Here is a 17,566-nt window from a genome sequence, read left to right on the forward strand (position 1 = left end):
CTGAGTTCAGGCTTGTTTTATTACAGAAGTGAGTTATGAAATCAACCTAAATCCAAGTAATTAAATGACTACATTATGTTCAATGACAACTTTGTCTGTTTTGCCCCTTTGAGACTAAACTCATGATACCCATGAGTCTAAAACCATAAAAATGGGATGAATGTAATAAACCAAAATGAAAACTAAATTGTGTCCCTTAAAATAATAAGGGAAATACCTTCAGATGGTGAATGAAAGATGAAATTGAAAATCACAAATGAGCTCAAAGTTTATGTCTATACCTGGATTTCTGCCTCCAGTAGGCTTGCAGTGTGGGGCCCTGCATCAAGTCTTATACCCCCCACCCCGGTCTCAGAGACAACTGGTGAGGCACTGGGGGTCCTGATGGTGAGAGAAGAAAGCGACGGGGAGAAAGTGGGCGTCATGGCTGAAGGGGTAAGGCCCGTGTTCCTGGCTAAGGGGGAATATGCATATTTGGGGTAAGAGGGCTTCCTTCTCAGGCTTGGCACACGCCTCGGCTTTCTTGAAGGTACAGTCCTAATGCCAGGCTGAGCCACTCTCGTTATAAGAGGCGGTGGATACATGAGACAGCTTGCCTCTGCTGCTAAGTCCTCACGGCCACCTTCTAGCTCCTCGTCAGGGAGCATCCCGATATCGGTGAAAACGGAGGCCATGGTCTGGAAGCGTGGCTCCCAGTCCAAAACGTAGTCCCAGCAGTAGCTGCCCTCCAGCTGTTCCTCTAGACACACCAGTGAAGAAAGAGAATCTGCAGAGGCATGGGCTTCTGAGAGCGGCGCATACCCATTTGTCCTCATGCCCTCCTCCAAATCCCTCACCCTAATTATTGCAGGAAGTAGACCCTCACCTCCCCCCTCCTCTTTGAAGTGGTGGAGGCTTTCTGTGCTGGCCATCCCTGAGACTATACGTTTATTGATGGATAAAATGTGCTCCGGCCCTACGTCGATAGAATGGTAAGAGATATTGTCCCCAGGTAAAGCAGAGTCTGGGATCTCTGTGGCCTGGCTGCCTTGCACAGATTTGTCTCTTTTACGACAGGGGTACTGATTAATCCACTTGATCTCTTGGTCCTCAGCTGTCTCACCTTCTGCTGATCCACGGCCACTTGAGTCTGACTGATTGTATGGGTTTGACATGTCCCTCTTGGTCACCAAGATGCTTGGCCGTTTCATCGCTTGCAGAGAGATGGCACTTTGGCTAATGGATCTACCAAACGAGCCTGTGCCATGGTTCAAGTTTGTGGCAATAGCAGCAGCCTTTTTGATTGCCGCTTCCTTGATCTTGTACCTGAGAACCAAGCCCACAAATATGAGAAGGACAAGGAGGAACATGATTAGTGAGACACTCAAACTGAGCATGTGCGCATCAAGAGGCACCCCAGTGAGTGCTTCTGCTGAACTGGAGATATTAATGTAAACTAGGCAGGCGGTGGTCCTTGAGGCCAATCGGGGACTACCTGCAGACACGACCAGCTCCATCATGTCCTCACTGCCATGGCTGCCTCTCCTGCGATATACAGGACCTGACACAAAAATTGCACCAATCGTTTTGTTTATTGAGAAAAATTGCGATGACTTCACAAAGGAGTACTCCACCAACCCGTCCACTCCTCCGTCATGGTCCATCGCCATCACGTAACCGACTGTCTCTCCAGGCTTGGTGTTTTCTGGCAAGAGGAAATGGTACTGCTTTTGGGTGAAGATGGGACTGAACTCATCCACTCCTGTGATGGTCACCTGCACTCTCACTGTAGCTGCTTTGTCGCCTTTGTCCCTGGCCTCCACAACAAAGCAGTACTCACTTTCTCTTTCGTAATCAAAGGTCTGTCTGGTGTGAATGTCACCCGTTAGGGGGTCGATGGCAAAGGCCTCCTTCTTCTCAGGACTGCCACTGCCATAATCCATGAAGCAGGAGGAGACAATAGAGTAAGTGAGCTGGCCGTAGGGGCCTAAGTCATTGTCAACAGCATGGACAGAACAGGTGTGAGTAAATGCTGGAAGGTTCTCCAGCACAGAACAGTTCACTGTAGGGAACATGAAGTATGGAGTGTTGTCATTTACATCCAACACTGTGATGAAGACCACTGTAAAAGCCACTTTACGTTCTTCGGATGATTCACCACCATCAGATGCTCGGATGGTGAGGGTGTATTTTGAGTCCTCCTCATGGTCAAGCGAGTGGTTGACCACCAGAAGGCCAGACTGAGAGTCGAGCTTGAGGTGACCTTTGCTGTTACCAGAGATAATGTCGTACCGCACCAGGCCGTTAATTCCCAGGTCAGGATCATGAGCACTGACCTGAACCAGTCTGGTACCCACATGGCCATTTTCACTCACCTGCGCATGGTATCCTGTGCTGGAAAAAACAGGGGCGTTGTCATTGCAGTCTGACACAGTTACCATAACGACAGCAGAGCTGTTCAGTGGAGGCGTTCCTCGATCAGACACGCTCACTGTTAGTGCGTAGCTCTCCGTGGTCTCGCGGTCTAAAGGGTTACACAGAACAAGTTTTCCTACATTTCTCATCTGATTCTCAACCGGAATCATTTTAACTTCCAGACAGAATCGCTTCTCCTCATTTCCCCTGACAATGGTGTAGTCCAAATGGGTATTTTCAGGGCTCCAGTCTTGGTCCTCTGCAGACAGTGTCAGTAGGGTGGTGTCTGTGGGCGTGTCCTCTGGGACGGTGAGTGTATAGATGTCCTGGACGAACAAAGGTACATGGTCGTTGGTGTCCAGAATCAGCACGTCTATGGAGGTGACAGTAGACTGCACAGGGTCGCCGTCGTCTCTGGCCTCAACCAGAAGATGGATCAGGTTGCTGTTTGTGATGGCCTTCAAGGGCTTATTGGTGAAAACAGATCCTACAAGACAAAGTGCGTTCGTGAGTGAATCAGTTCTTTTTAAAGCTACACTAATCAATATTTTTTATATTATAAATATAATCCAATGAGTGCACAATGTGAAAGCTGCTCATAGTGACGAACCTGCGGACAATTACCACCAAACTCACCTCAGCTCTATGCAGCTTCTTTTGTTTTTTAGCTACTTACGGCTAATTCTGTTTATTTTGCAAACTATTGTACAGTACACTACCTATCCGGCACCAAACTACAGACAGAAGAGTTTGTGAATGGCTTTGATCACAGCAGAGCATCTAGCACGTAAACAGCCAGCTATTCTGTCAGAAGTTCAGAGAAGGTAAGACAAAGCTAAACGGAGAGTGGCTATTGGATATAGGTTTTTAGGTGATTAGAAACATGACTCCAAATGAATGCAGATGTTACTCTGTGTGTGCTGCATGTGTTGGAGATAAAACATCAAATTTCAGTGACCAAAAAACCCATCTATTACTAAAATCGGCTTAAAGTTTATCAAAACATTATATTGCAGTCAGTCAGAGAACATCAAGAACTCATTTGCACGTTATTTAAAACAAAAAATGTAATCTTAGAATGAAACTACTAACAAGGTAGAGAAACTTCAAGAAAGACCTAACATCTGGTACCATTGGGGCTGCCCCCTGAAAGTCGAATATTTGCATTGAACAGCCAAATCCGACTGGACTAACAAAATTCTGAGCCAGGTACAGCCTTTAGTCTCACCAATGTAAAACTATAAAACTCTTTTTGATGGATTTAAAAGATGCTTTAACAAATACACAAATTGTTCCTTGAAGAGTTTTTGTTCAGGTTAAATATGAACCTGCTTGTATGACTAAATTCTGACAGTTAAATCAAAATCATCCTTGTCATTAGGCACCGCAATGCAACACAATTTCCTGTGTGAATGTTTAAATTAATTCCATATGTACACCGCAAGAGCAATTTTTCATCTTGGATGACAATAAAGTGTTTGTTCATCCAATTTATTGTTCCACTTCACTGCCACTTAAACTTTTCTAAATGATGACTTCATTCATTCTGAGGCTCTACTCTGCTACAGCACCATTTACTGTTTGTGAAACAAATAGGCATGGAAAAACGGAGAGGCGCCGCACGACAAAAAGCACCATATTAAACGCTTTGGATTTAGAGCCTCAGTCAACATTGATGCGATTTTCACTTTTCATCGGCGGTGCTCACCGCAAAACAAGGGCAAATACATTTCTTTGAATTTAAACTTTGGAGTTCAAACGTGATCGAAGCCCATAAATCACACTTGAGTGGAAAAGACTAGCCAGAACTGAGGGGTGGTGGTTCCCTTTCAGCTCTGAAGGATTTATCTCCTTTCTTGGGTTTAGACATTTTTTGAAGGGAGATAATAGGATAGGCATGGCTCCTCCGAAGCACTTTATCTCAATGACTTCTAATTGCCTTCTCTGCTGCTTCTCTTTCCCCTGTTCGAAGAACTCACTATCCAAGACTTCAAAAATATAAACACAGGAGAAATATACTGCTACTGGCAGAAACTCCCAGTAACCTCTGATACTGTATTCAGAGCCTCTAAGAACCAGGCAAATACTTTCTCTGTGCCCTTTTCTTTGCCAGTAAAACTGATTTTAATGGAGGGAATAAGAGGACTGAATATGAAAATCAGTCATAAGTCATGCAACTTGTAAAACTTGAAGTAATGTGTTTTACAGGAGGACTGCAATACATTTGACATTATTGTTTTATCCCTCTGGTGACTTCATAACCTCTCCCTTTTCTATTTTTAAATACACACAGTGAGAGTTAACTGTTATTGAAACATCAGAGCTATCGCAGGACATATTCTTCATCAGTTAAGATGTTCATACCATTGTCTGGCTCGATGTAAAATCCTTGTAAAGGAGAGGAAAGCAGTCTGTAGGTGATCTTCCCGTTGAGTCCAGAGTCTCTGTCTGTAGCGGACACCGACAAAACTAACATGTCTGCCGAAACCATTTCCGACATCTTCACCTTAAAGAGAGAACAAATAATGAGTCACATCTGCAGAAAGATCATGATATTGACTCCATATCCACTCATACCCCTTTTCTTATAAGGTTTATGACCATTTTTTATGCTAAAGGACTCAGCTTTTGTACACTAACAACTTTGGGTTGCCGTGTTCTCTTTGGCTGGTACATAACCTTCTTCTGCAACATTTAACTTTACTTTTTTTTAACTCTATATTTCACCAAGAGGACCCCTCAAATGGACAGCTCTAAATTGAGGAAAAAGAGCTGCAAGCACAAGCGCCACACCTGGGTCTTTCTAAACTCTTGTGATCAATTTCCAGTATGGGAAATTTTGGACCCAGTGTGTGGAGATTGACCCACACTAAGGACTAAATGTCAGGATATCTAAATCTGTTCTGCTTTGATTTTAACCATTCCCCCATTTGCCCCACCACTGGGGTACCTCTTTAAGGACTTTCTAATAAGCCGTCAAGGTTGCAGTTCATAATAAGACAGACCAAGTTACACTGAGGGATACTGTACATCAGGTACATAGATTTTTACATCCTGGCATTCCAAAAGTTAATTAATTCATTAATTCATCTTCAACCGCTTGTCCCTGTCGGGGTTGCGGGGGGCTGGAGCAGATCCCAGCTGATATCAGGCGTGAGGCGGGGGACACCGTTGACAGGATGCCAGTCTATCACAGGGCACATAGAGACGAACAGAGACAGACAACCATTCACACCTACGGGCAATTTAGAGTCATCAATTTAACCCAACACATGCATGTCTTTGGACTGTGGGAGTAAAAACCAGTGAACCCGGAGAAAACCCACACAGACAAGGGGAGAATGTGCAAACTCCACACAAAAGGGCCCCAGCCGGACTTTGAATCTGGAACCTTGTTGTGAGGCAAGAGTGCTGACCACCACATCACCGTGTCGCCACATTCCAAAAGTTGTCTTAATTAGTTTAATTAATCATTAATAAACACATTTTAATTATAACTTATACATCCTGAATAAGGCATGCTTTGTTCGAAGAGGTTCCCTTGTGTTATTTTACAGTAGGAACATGCATATACCATTATATTCATGACTAGGTGACACCAATCAGTTGGCCTTCTACCTTTTGATAGATAACAAATCATCTGTACCTGGTAGGAGACCTTGGTGAAGACTGGAGCGTTGTCATTGACGTCAAGCACTTGAATTTTGACTTCTCCCATTGTCTGGTGGAGGGAATCAGACGCCCAGACCGTCAATGTGTACTCTGTCTCCTCTTCATAATCCAGAGCTCGGGTCAAGGTAACTACACCAGTATATCGGTCGATAGCAAAGGGAACATTGGTGCTACTGTTTTCTGCAAAGCTGTAGGTGATGGTTGAGCTCAGGTCCACGTCGTTTGCAGTCACCTGGGTGACCATGTAACCTGCTGGAAGATCTACAGTAAAACAGAAGACGTCAAAATAAGTTCACAAAGAGCACAGACAGTGTTTATTTCTGAATGAGTGTTTGTTATTAGAAGCAGTCAGACAGCAGAGGGGGTTGGTCTTACTCTCTGCTATAACCACAGGCTCCATGGGGGGGATGGCAGGGCTGTTGTCATTGACGTCCACCACTTGGACCCTGATGGTGGCGGTGCTGCTGAGCGGAGGGTTCCCCCTGTCTGCTGCCTGCAGGACCAGCCTGTAATATGAAGGCAGTAAACAAATGATGCCATTTTACATAGAATGAAGAGTGTATCGATGTATTATGCTGGAAATGTACAAATACAATTATTCTCAATGATAGAATCAAGCAGATATTTTAGATATATGTTCAATTTGAGTCTAAAAATAAGTAATTTTGCTTTCACATGAGCAGGTTTTTGACGACTGTACAGAAGTACATTTGGAAATTACAGTGTAGTACATTTGCCTTGTCAGGAAATCCTTTGCTGAATCTGGATCAGGGGCCTATTTCATTATTTCACTTCTCATTTACAGTTGACATGTTTCACTAATTAAACTAATAACCCACCCATGAGCTTGTAAGAGCCCTGTAGGACTTTTGCAATTTTTGAGAAACAACGATTCGTGAAACATAAAGCTGCCACCATTTTTAGCAATTTATGCACTTTAAGTAGTGTTCTCAAATAACTTTGTGAAACTGACCCCACAGTCCAACACAAGCCCTGTCACTGTGACAACACACATCAGGAGTTGACTTGACATTCAGTGACTTCCCATTTAAAATTAGAATATTTAAATTTACACCTCTATCTCCTTCCACAGCTTTCACACTGATGTGACAGTGTGCCACAGCAAACAGTAGGATGCAAGAATATAAATATATTCAATACTTATAACTTCTACCTTTGAATATGAGCAAAAAACCTCTTTACCAGAAAACTCACAGATGCTGGTGATAGATGCTAGCTATGACAGGAATGGCACTCTCATAGGTAGATATTTACTAAACTACTTTTGTCTTGACTATCATACATTCTAGAAATAAACACATAATATTTTTTAATATGTGAGGCGGGCGTACCTGTATGAGGGGGTGATCTCGCGGTCCAGCATGACAGTTGTAGCCAGAATGCCACGAACAGAGTCCAAGACAAATGCTTCGTTAGGGTTACCGGACACGATGGAGTACGCAATCTGCCCGTTCATCCCGCTGTCAGCATCAGACGCAAAAACCTGCAGAAAATATAGGCAGTGATTATTGAGTAACAACTACATTGATGATATACCTACTTGTTTTTCAAAGAGGGCTTAAATAGTCATAGCATCTACCTGCATGATGTAGGTATTGTGCACCTGCCCCTCCCAGACAGCTGTTCTGTAGGTGCCGTGTTCAAACACTGGTGCATTGTCATTCACATCCAGCAGGGTGATGGAGACCCTGCAGTGGGTTGTCTGCAGCCCGCTGTCAGCCAGCACCACTAGTTGGATCTGAGGGCTCTCCTCAAAGTCCAGAGAGTTATCTTTCTGCACACGGATCTCACCTGGATGAGAGGAAAAACAAAAGGTACTATGTAGCCCCAAACACTGTGCAAACTCAACATGAGAGACGTTTTCAGCTCATCGTGTTTCAAGTTCTTTTATCAGATCAGGGAAAATGAAGCCATTGTAAAAGGAAAGAAAAACATAACTTTTCATCTATAAAATATGGTGTTGACAGAAGCACTTTTAGGTTCAAGTTTCTGTGGTAACACAGAAAAAGTATTTTTTACTATGTCAGTATGATATTGTGTGTTTAAGTCTAACTGTGTCTGCTTCATTATGTTATGTAGACATGAATCCAAAAAGAGAGTTTGGGGTAGAATATGATAAAATCAGGCAGGCGACAATCATAATTCCTGAGGAAATACTTGTATATAAACAACCAGATAAGCCGAAAGGTCATTTGGAAGAGATGTTATTGGTTATACAAAAATAATTGAGGACTGAGTTATAGTCTGGATACTTTTGTGGAAAATAAAATGGATGAATGAATGAGAATTTGCGCTATTAGCATAACTGAAATGATGAAGGCATGCATGACATTCCTAGAAATTCCTTCTTACCCGTGTGACGGTTGATGGAGAAAATATGATTCTCGTTGCCACTAAATATGGTGAATGTGATCCTTTGTCTGCTGTTGGATTGATCACTGGCCTCCACTTTTGCAATCCAAGTGCCTTGACAAGGAGAGAGGGAAAAGATTGATGAGTTTTTTTTCCATTTTTTTTTTTACACTCTAGTGAAAACAGAAGAAATAGAGGTTGTAAAACGTACCAGCTCTGCTGTTCTCCTTGACAGTAGCGTTGTACACTTTATTTGTGAACTGTAGTCCTTCATGTTCTCCCTTCAGGTGGATAAAAACCAGGCAGGTGGAGGTTAAAGCAGGTTGTCCTTGGTCTGAAACCACAACCTGGAGCTTCCTCCCGGAGAACCCTGCTCTCACTCGTCTTCTCAGTGAAATCTCTCCTGATTTGCTGTTGATGTCAAACAGGTTTTCCTCATCAGACAACATAAACTGTACAGTCCCATTGTCACCCTGGTCACCATCTGTTGCCTCCACTGTTGTAATTATCTGGTTTGGTAGGGTCCTCATTGAAACCCATGCGTTGATGGCGTTCTGTTCACAGACTGGCACGTTGTCGTTCACATCCTCCACCTGTATGGTCACCGCTGCCACAGAGCTCAGTGGTCCCTGAGTACAGCCGTCAGTAGCCACAGCTCTGAAGGTGTATTGAGCTCTGCTCTCTCTGTCAAGAGACCTGGTGGTGCGGATCACTCCCGTGAAAGCATCCACTGAGAAGGCCCCCTGGCTGCTGTCCTCTGTCAGAGAGTAGGTCAGGTCCCCGTTGGAGCCCTCGTCGGGATCGAAAGCGCTAAGACGCAGGACCTCTGCTCCTGCAGGTAGGCCCTCGCTGATGGAGGCGTGGTAGCTCTTACGGGTGAAGGAGGGCACGTTATCATTCTGGTCCAGCAGCACCAGCTGGAGTTGGGTGGAGGAGCTGAGTGGGTTGGGGCCATAGTCACGGGCCTCTATGGTGAGTGTGTAATTCTCCCTTTCCTCGCGGTCAAGGACCTGTGTGGTGCTCACTGCACCTGTGTGGCTGTTGATGGTAAAGCGACCTCTGTAGTCCTCACCTACACCGACAGTGGATGGAAATGAAAAGGTTTAGCACAATTTTATTGTAATTTTTGTACATTTGCCCATCATTTCTATCCTTTATGGTAACACTGTATGCACCAAAGTACACTGCTATGACTATTCAATTCAATTCAATACAAAAAACTTTATTTGTCCCCGGGGGGCAATTCAGGGCACACAGAGCAGCAAATAACGACAGTGCAACTATACAAAGACATTTAAACCTATCAACAAGAATAAAGTGTAAAAGAAGAATAAGTGTCAGGATGTTAGTGTGTTAGTACAGGTTAGAATCAATGAAGTTTCAGACATTCACGCAGGTTGTAAACACGACCACGGTTAGATTATCTATTATTTTACAAGGGGGTAAAATAACCTGAAATGTTGCTAATAATAATAATCCCTCATTGCACAGAAAACTGCATTTACAACTATGGAAAGTATGATCGCTAAGCGGAACCAATAAGTTGGTTTGTTAGCTGGGTTCAGTGTTTATAATGGACAATCTTGGGTAGCCATGTGTCCCCTTCCTCTTTGAAATGAGTTTGGCTTACCTCTGGGTTTGTTTAAAATCTATATGATCGCTTACTTAATTTCCCCTTTGGGCTTCTTTTTCACAATGTCGATGGGTTCCCAGATCTAAGCTATTAACTTTGTGAGTATATAGTGTTATTACCAATAAAAACGATAGCCAAGACTACCACGTCATGGTCCAAGTAGCTTGATTTACAGAGCTCTATCTGGGTTCCTTACCTAAAATGGAGTAGTGAATAGTTCCATTTTCTCCGTGGTCTGGATCTGAGGCCTGAGCAGTGTGGACCACCCCAGGAGAAAGGTTTTCTGGCAGGCTGATCTGGAAGGATGACTGCATGAACTCCGGAGGGTTGTCGTTGTCGTCCAGCACGGAGCACAGCACTGTGGCTGTGCCCGACAGAGGCCGCGTGCTGCTGTCCCGAGCCTGGACTGCACACAGGAGTCAAAAGGAATTCACGCTAACTGTAGAAATCTTAGTATGACTTTATTTATGGCGCCATGGGGCCTCTGATCTATGGTCCTTATTTACTTCCTGAACATGACTAAGAGTCTACAGCCATGGTAGGATCTCTTTGAGGCTCTACTTGTTCCTCTCTGTGGAAAATAACTGATCTATAAAAAATCTCTTTCATGCTAAAAAATTATGATGCATTTCACTTTATGACCAAGCTACAATGATGGTCTAAAGTAGTTTCAGGCTGTTTTTCCAGAAATCCATTCTCCTTCACAACTCTAAAAATAAAAGTAATAACGCAGCATTATCCCTGAAAATATTTACCATTTTTACCATCTTGCCTCAGCATGTTAGCATGCTAGCTTTTAGTCCATAGGTGACTTGGCTGGGAACCGTAGGGTCACTGGTTCAAGTCCCGGTGTGGACCATGTATGGAGCGTGGACTGGTGGCTGGAGAGGTGCCAGTTCATCTCCTGGGCACTGCCGAGGTGCTGTTGAGCAAGGCACCGAACCCCCAACTGCTCGGGGCGCCGGTCACTGGCAGCCCCCTCGCTCTAACATCTCTCCTTAATTGCATGTATAGGTCCTGTTTGTGCATGTGTGTATTTCGGGCCTGTGTGTGTAACATGATTAATAATAAGAGTGAAAAAAATGTATTTCCCCGTTGCGGGATCAATAAAGTAATTCTTCTTCTTCTTCTAAACAAAAAAACACGAAACAAAAAAACACGAAACAAAAAACGTGAGGTTAGTGAGAAGGACCTCAGTTTTGCAGGTAGTTAGTTATAACCCAAAGTACTGGACATCGGGGATCATGGTTAACTGTATCAAATATCATGAAAAATCATTCAAACGTTGAGGAATTTCAGTCTGGATTAAAGTAGTGGACCGACTCCATAGAGGCATGCTGCTAGCATGGCCAAATCTAAAAATACATATTGGTAAACAGCTCAAAGAAGCCACAAACTGACATGATAATAGCTCCTTCAACAGTTATTACTGTACATATTGCAAACACATGTCCTACATGTGACAGTGTATGGAAACTGCAGTTTCGCTCAGCAGTCTTTAAACACCACAATGACTGAACTGATTTTTAACAGCAGTAATAATAATAATAAGAGCTGTCACACTTACTGCGACAGCTCTTAATACACGCTGAGAAAGGCTAAGTATTGTATATTTCCTTCCAAATTCTTCTATAGCCAAAGCTGTAAACTTCAAGACATGCAGGCATTCCTGTTAGATTTTGGTATTATATTTAATTATTCCTCATGCAGCTGACTGTGCAAATATTTTGATAAAACATCTGAAAGCAGTTTATCACTGCACTGAATAGTTTGGATGTAATTGCTGTGCATGCCCTCGAGAGAGTGAAAGCAAAAGGCAGAGGGTGCCGTCGGTAGAGGTTAGACATACTGTACCTCAGCCCTTTAAACGTCTACTGTTTCCTTAACATAAATCAATCTGCTGAGTTATGTTGCCTTCACACAAGAAACCTTGGATTATTTATGACTTTGGCCCCGGAGCATGTCAAGAGAGGAGGTAGAGAATGAGAAACAGAGAACAAGGGAAATATCTGTGTTTGATTGAGATTTTATACGTTTTGTTTTAGCAGCTTTAGGCTGTAGATGTTTTTATAACCTTTTAGTAGCAAGATAGGAGCCAAGGACTGATTTAAATGTGTGTGTGTGTAGCCAAGCGAGGGCATTGTGCAAGGAAAAACCGAATCGCAGGCTTCAGTTTCACACTGGAGACGTTTTTTCATTCTATGTCATCCTGATCACAGCCACTGATGAAACAAGGTCATATCTGGTCCTTACACACTTTAAACTCTTAACCCGTGTCCATCTGGTGATTATGAAACCGACCTCTGCCCGGTGTCTGACCTGCAGTACAGCAGGGAGTTCTTTTTTCTTACTCATCAGCGCCTGATTGTGATTGATTGTCACTTCTTTTCCCAACTTGTAAAATCTCTGAAGCTTTTCTTTGTTCCCTGCTGACATGGCAACACGCTGCTCTGATTTATCCCAGTGGAGAAAACGTACCATGTGATTAATCACTCACCTGCCGATCAGGCAAATCCTTACGCGTTGCATCGTTATCCATGCGGCGTCAATGGTGGTTTCACCACTCGTCTTACTCATTAAATAGGCGGCCTTTGCTGTGTGATTTAACACCATTTTTCCCATGATTAAAATTATATCTGTGGGGCGGCCGGCGGCACAAGGTCCTGTAGGCAGCGGCCGCGGGTTCGACTCTGACCTGAGGCCATTTGCTGCATGCCCCCCCCCTCTATCACCCCATTTCCTGTCTGCCCTGTATAATAAAGGCTTGGAAAACTGCCAAAAATAATCTTTAAAAAAATGATATTTGTGAAATCCCTTTGCTTTATTTCAGGAGAGGCAAGTAGCTACTGTCCCTATGTGTTTGACTCTATCTTCAACAGAGTACTTATTAAATTACAAGCCGCCCTCGTGAAGTGACAGACTGCTTAACAACAGCAAGAGTGTGTTTCAGAGTGTTTCTCAGGTGCAACAGGTTTGAACTGTGAGTGTTGTTTATGCGCTGCTGTTTTACCTCTGAGAGTGAAGTGATGCTGCTGCTCTCTGTCCAGGTAGGAGGTTGTGGTGATCAGACCGGTGTAAGGGTTGATACTGAAGAGCTCGTAGCCGGGGCTGGGCAACAGGCTGTACCACACCACGGCATTCTCCTCTGTGGCAGGGACACAGGAGGTTAATGTACGTTTTACACACTCTGGAGACATGTGAACTCTGTTACAGACATCTTTAATCTCAGTGAATCCTTTTCCTGGTTAAATAAAGGTTATACAAAAAATTATAAATGTAGTGTGGTCTGCAGAGGTCCACGGGTGTGGAATGAGGTTGGAAACATTATAACAATGTCTTTGCCCTCTTTAAAAAAGACCCCAGGACATCAGTTACTATTTAAATAAGATGAAGCTTGAATACTCGGCTGGAGACTGATGGAATAAATGTCTTAGGACCTTAGAAGTTCAGGGTTAGGGTAGTTAGGGTCTTTGTAGCACTAGGTTGTAAATGTAATTGTGTAATACATGCTCTTTTTTATCTAAACATTGTGTTAATAGTTAAAATGTGTTTATTATCTACTTATTATCTGTACACAAGCTTTAGATAGCTTATCGGGGGTCCCATTACGTTCACTTCACACTTTTGTGAATGAACTGAGCTGAACTCAATAATGACATGCTTATCCTTCAGCTTTTTTCACGTCTAAAACAAGATTTTAGCATCCACTTGAGTCCTGAGGTTGAGTTTAGCACCTCATCAGGTGAGTTCATGTTTCTGGCTGCCTCTATTTCAGACCGGCCTTATCTGACGCTCCAAATTGAAAACAGAAGCATAGGGTGTAGTAAATCACGTCACGTGTCACATTTAAAGATACGGACAGGGGGAGCACAACCTCGATCGGAGCGCCTTGCTGCAGAAGGCTGACCCTGCTGCTCACAGATCACAGGTCTCATGGTTCTTCTATTGGCAGCTACGCGTTAACCGGCAGATTTGAAGCTGCACACAAACTGTGGTGGGGAAGCTTATTATTGTCTTGCAGCTGCGACAGGACAATGTGTGTGTTTTTCATCATCCCAGAAACACAGGAGCTGGACGATATGATGATATAAAAATGTCTATCGCATATATTTTTCTAAATGTCGAGAAACCAGGGGCCAAACTGCGCTGTAGCAATATTTACGACACTTGTACGACACTTTACATTCTGATCCTTGCACGCTATTTTCATTTGACACTAAATTTCTTAATAAAATGAGAAAATACTCAGTACTTTTTCATTTGTGAAGTATTTAATTTACATAAATAGGCTTTAACGTGTGATCATTTCACTATTATACTACCAGAAAACATGCTATATTGTGATTTATGTCATTAGTGAGATATGAAATTACTTATTTTGGGATAGAAGCAGGGGATAAATGGTCCTCTGTTTACCTGTACTAGACAATAAATGGACGCAATGTTCAGCGATAAAACACAACGTGAGAGAAAAAAACAGGACAGCAACAGGTGATGCTGACACAAAGAGTAACAGATATCTGCATCATGCATTAATGTCATTAAAGTTGACTTCTCACTGTGATCGGTTCTCAGTAGAACTACTTTCTCCCAAAGAAATAAGTCCCTTTGAAAACTGTTGACAGCTTGTTCTGTTGTACATCTTTTATGAGGTTTTTTTCTGGAGCTAATTGAGAAAATGTGGTGATTTCTTTTGCAATTTGAGTAAAATCAACATTCATGCTCTTGTTAGTCAGGATAATAACATTACTGCCAATGGCTCTGGATCTGGATTAACTCCCATTTCATTAGAAACATGTTTTTGTCCATGTGAAAGGTGTGTTGAGTGACCATTTATTTTATTACAGAACAATTAGACGGTCTTTAGTGCACACAGCTGTGAAACCTTTGAATGATATTTGCTCTATTCCTACGGTGCATTACCTAATTAGCATCATTATTATTATACTAATTGTTTTATTTTGTATTTATTAACTGATCAATTGTTTTGTTTTTTTATATTTAAGTTTTTAACAACTCCTACTCTGTGTTAATGTGTGTGTTAGTGTTTCTACTGTAGTGGCAGTATGTCTTACTTGTGACCAAACTAGTTTTTACGCTAATAAAGTTATTTTAAATGTCTCCCTTTTCGTTTCAGATTTTCTTCTCAAAGGAGAACACAGAACAAGTGATTCACATTACAGATATGTATCCTTGCTGGAGTAGACAAAAATATTTTCATATTTCTTTTATTACTAAATAATTGCAAGATTTAAGAGAGTTAAGAGAGCCAGTGTTGTCCTGATGCAAACACGCACATGGTAAGTGGACAGCACGGTTATTATTTTTTTTAAATCCCACCAAAGACATAAACATTTTCTCAACAAAGTGGAATCCAGGCCACGCAGAGTAGCTCAAAGGTTAGCTGTCACACTCGTTGATAGTGTACTTCTCCTCTGACTGACTCCAACACATGGAAACCCGATACAGGGACCCACACAGACACAAAACAATGGTCATCGTCGGGGAGAGTCGGGAGGGAAAAAAACAGTACGAATGATAATTAAATAAGACTGGTGGGAGAGCGGGCTGAGCTGCCAGACGAAGCGTTTTGAGTAGAGCGATGAAAAAACACGAGGCCTATTGGCACAGATGGCTTGGATTATGGAAATCATCATGGGAGAGGACCTTTCAGATCTCCCAGAGGAGCGGTGTGCTTGCTGTTCTTGGACAATTCTCACCCCCAAGAATGTTAGTCCACATCGAAAACCCCTCCTGAACAGATCCTCCTGCCACATGCCCTCCACCTCCGGTATTTAAAAGGACTGGTACTGTCAACACGACCAGGTGAAGTGGGATTTAGGAGGCCCTGTGCACAACGTGTTAAAATAAACAGCGCTGATGTGTAGATTTGTGAATATGATTAGGGGGTTAGATGAATGAGGGATGTACAGTGAACGTGTGAGCAGGACACAAATGGAACGACACATGAGGGCAATTAAGCTGCTAATGGAGTGAAACAAAACAGGCGATTAACTTCATTTACTGCAGCGCTGAAGTTTAAACTATAACATTGGCAAAGTGAACTGCTGCTCAACTGTATTTTGTCATGTTAGTTTACTTTAAAGACAATAAAATTAACTGTTATACTGCTGCTTCCCCCTTTTTGCCATTTTTCTTTTAAATATTTCAACAGATGTAAATGAAACAATTACTCATGTCTTTATCATTTATAATATAAAACATTACTTTGGAGTTTAGACCCCTTGTTTTCTTTTTGTGTAATTTTATATTTGTGCGACACTGTTTGGTTGTATGCATATTAAGTGTGTGGTTTGGGTCTGTTAGGTCTCAGAGACATGCTAGTGCTGCCATCTACTGTGGGCCCTTTGGAGGCATACAGCCATCCTCACTTTACAGCAGGACGACTTCAGGTTAAGTTTGAATGCTATTGGATGAAAACTGAAGCTAAACTAACAGTTTCATCATTGAACATTATTTAGACTTTAGAGAATGTATTCCTCTGTTTATTTTCTCCTCATCTTCCAGTCTCTCAAGTAGATCTTTATCTATAGCCCCAAAACACACATTTGTCCTCAGACCCTTCAAAGAATGAAAATAAGGTAAAACGCCACAGAAAGGGACAAACAGCAGAATTCAGATCTTATTCAGCTGCCATCAATATTAGCTTGGTTGTCATCCTGGTTCCTAGTTCGTTCAGTTCATTGATCTTTTTGCTACTGACTTAAAGGTACTGTACTCAATATTCAGAGCATTAATAGAGCAGCAATCAAGTATTTTCTATGTAAATATATAGTGGAGTAATGAGCAGAGATAAAAATCACTATCCCTTTGTGTGTGTGTTGTGATAGACGGTCCAGCAATGCATGCATGCATGTTTTCAATATTTTTTTTACATTTTATGAAATAAAAATTATTAAATCAATTGAGAAAATAATCTGTAGATGAATCAATAACAATACATAATCACCAGTCGCCCTGGAAATGAATATAAGTGTGTTAAATGCACTTTCCCCACTTTTATACGACGACACTAACTCACTAATTAAACCACAAACATGCTGCCAATAATTATTACCTGAATCTGTATCAGTGGCAGAGACCCTGAGCACTGGTTCTCCAGGATCTCTGTTCTCCGCCACGCTGGCGTTGTAGACACTCTGACTGAAGACGGGTGTCTGGTCGTTCACGTCCCCCACCTCCACTGTCAGAGTCTGGGCGGAGGAGAGCGAGGGCAGGCCGTGGTCCACTGCACGCACGGTCAGACGGTGGAAGCGCTGTGTCTCATAGTCCAGAGGGGCAGAGAGGAACAAGAGGCCTGTAGAATAAGGAAGACGATGAACTTTGAACGTGATGGTTTTATAATCTTCAAACAATAGTGGCTTGAAACTTTCCGGAGTTGTATGCAATAAAACAAAACATCAAACTTTGTCAGGATGTTTTTTGAAGTAACTTTTATTCTTGTGTGTTGATTATTTAGTCAAAAGTAATTTT

At 42.5% G+C, this 17,566-nt stretch overlaps 2 protein-coding genes across 2 annotated transcripts in view; both read right to left on the reverse strand.

Annotated features, from left to right (window-relative positions):
* Window positions 1–17,566, reverse strand: part of LOC310963831 (uncharacterized protein) — a gene marked incomplete at its 3' end in the record, with an annotated part of 270,431 nt that overhangs the window by 113,791 nt on the left and 139,074 nt on the right. The window lies entirely within an intron of this gene.
* Window positions 276–17,566, reverse strand: part of dchs2 (dachsous cadherin-related 2) — a gene marked incomplete at both ends in the record, with an annotated part of 33,018 nt that continues 15,727 nt past the window's right edge. The window contains 11 exons of the mRNA XM_083927314.1: window positions 276–2,881; window positions 4,759–4,900; window positions 6,041–6,327; window positions 6,442–6,572; window positions 7,419–7,570; window positions 7,667–7,878; window positions 8,440–8,553; window positions 8,651–9,511; window positions 10,269–10,478; window positions 13,083–13,217; window positions 17,151–17,390. Coding sequence (XP_083783440.1) covers window positions 276–2,881; window positions 4,759–4,900; window positions 6,041–6,327; window positions 6,442–6,572; window positions 7,419–7,570; window positions 7,667–7,878; window positions 8,440–8,553; window positions 8,651–9,511; window positions 10,269–10,478; window positions 13,083–13,217; window positions 17,151–17,390 — 5,090 coding nt within the window. The remainder of the gene's footprint in view (window positions 2,882–4,758; window positions 4,901–6,040; window positions 6,328–6,441; window positions 6,573–7,418; window positions 7,571–7,666; window positions 7,879–8,439; window positions 8,554–8,650; window positions 9,512–10,268; window positions 10,479–13,082; window positions 13,218–17,150; window positions 17,391–17,566) is intronic.

Source organism: Echiichthys vipera, assembly GCF_963691815.1.
Source record: "Echiichthys vipera genome assembly, chromosome: 2".
Classification (NCBI taxonomy): domain Eukaryota; kingdom Metazoa; phylum Chordata; class Actinopteri; order Perciformes; family Trachinidae; genus Echiichthys; species Echiichthys vipera.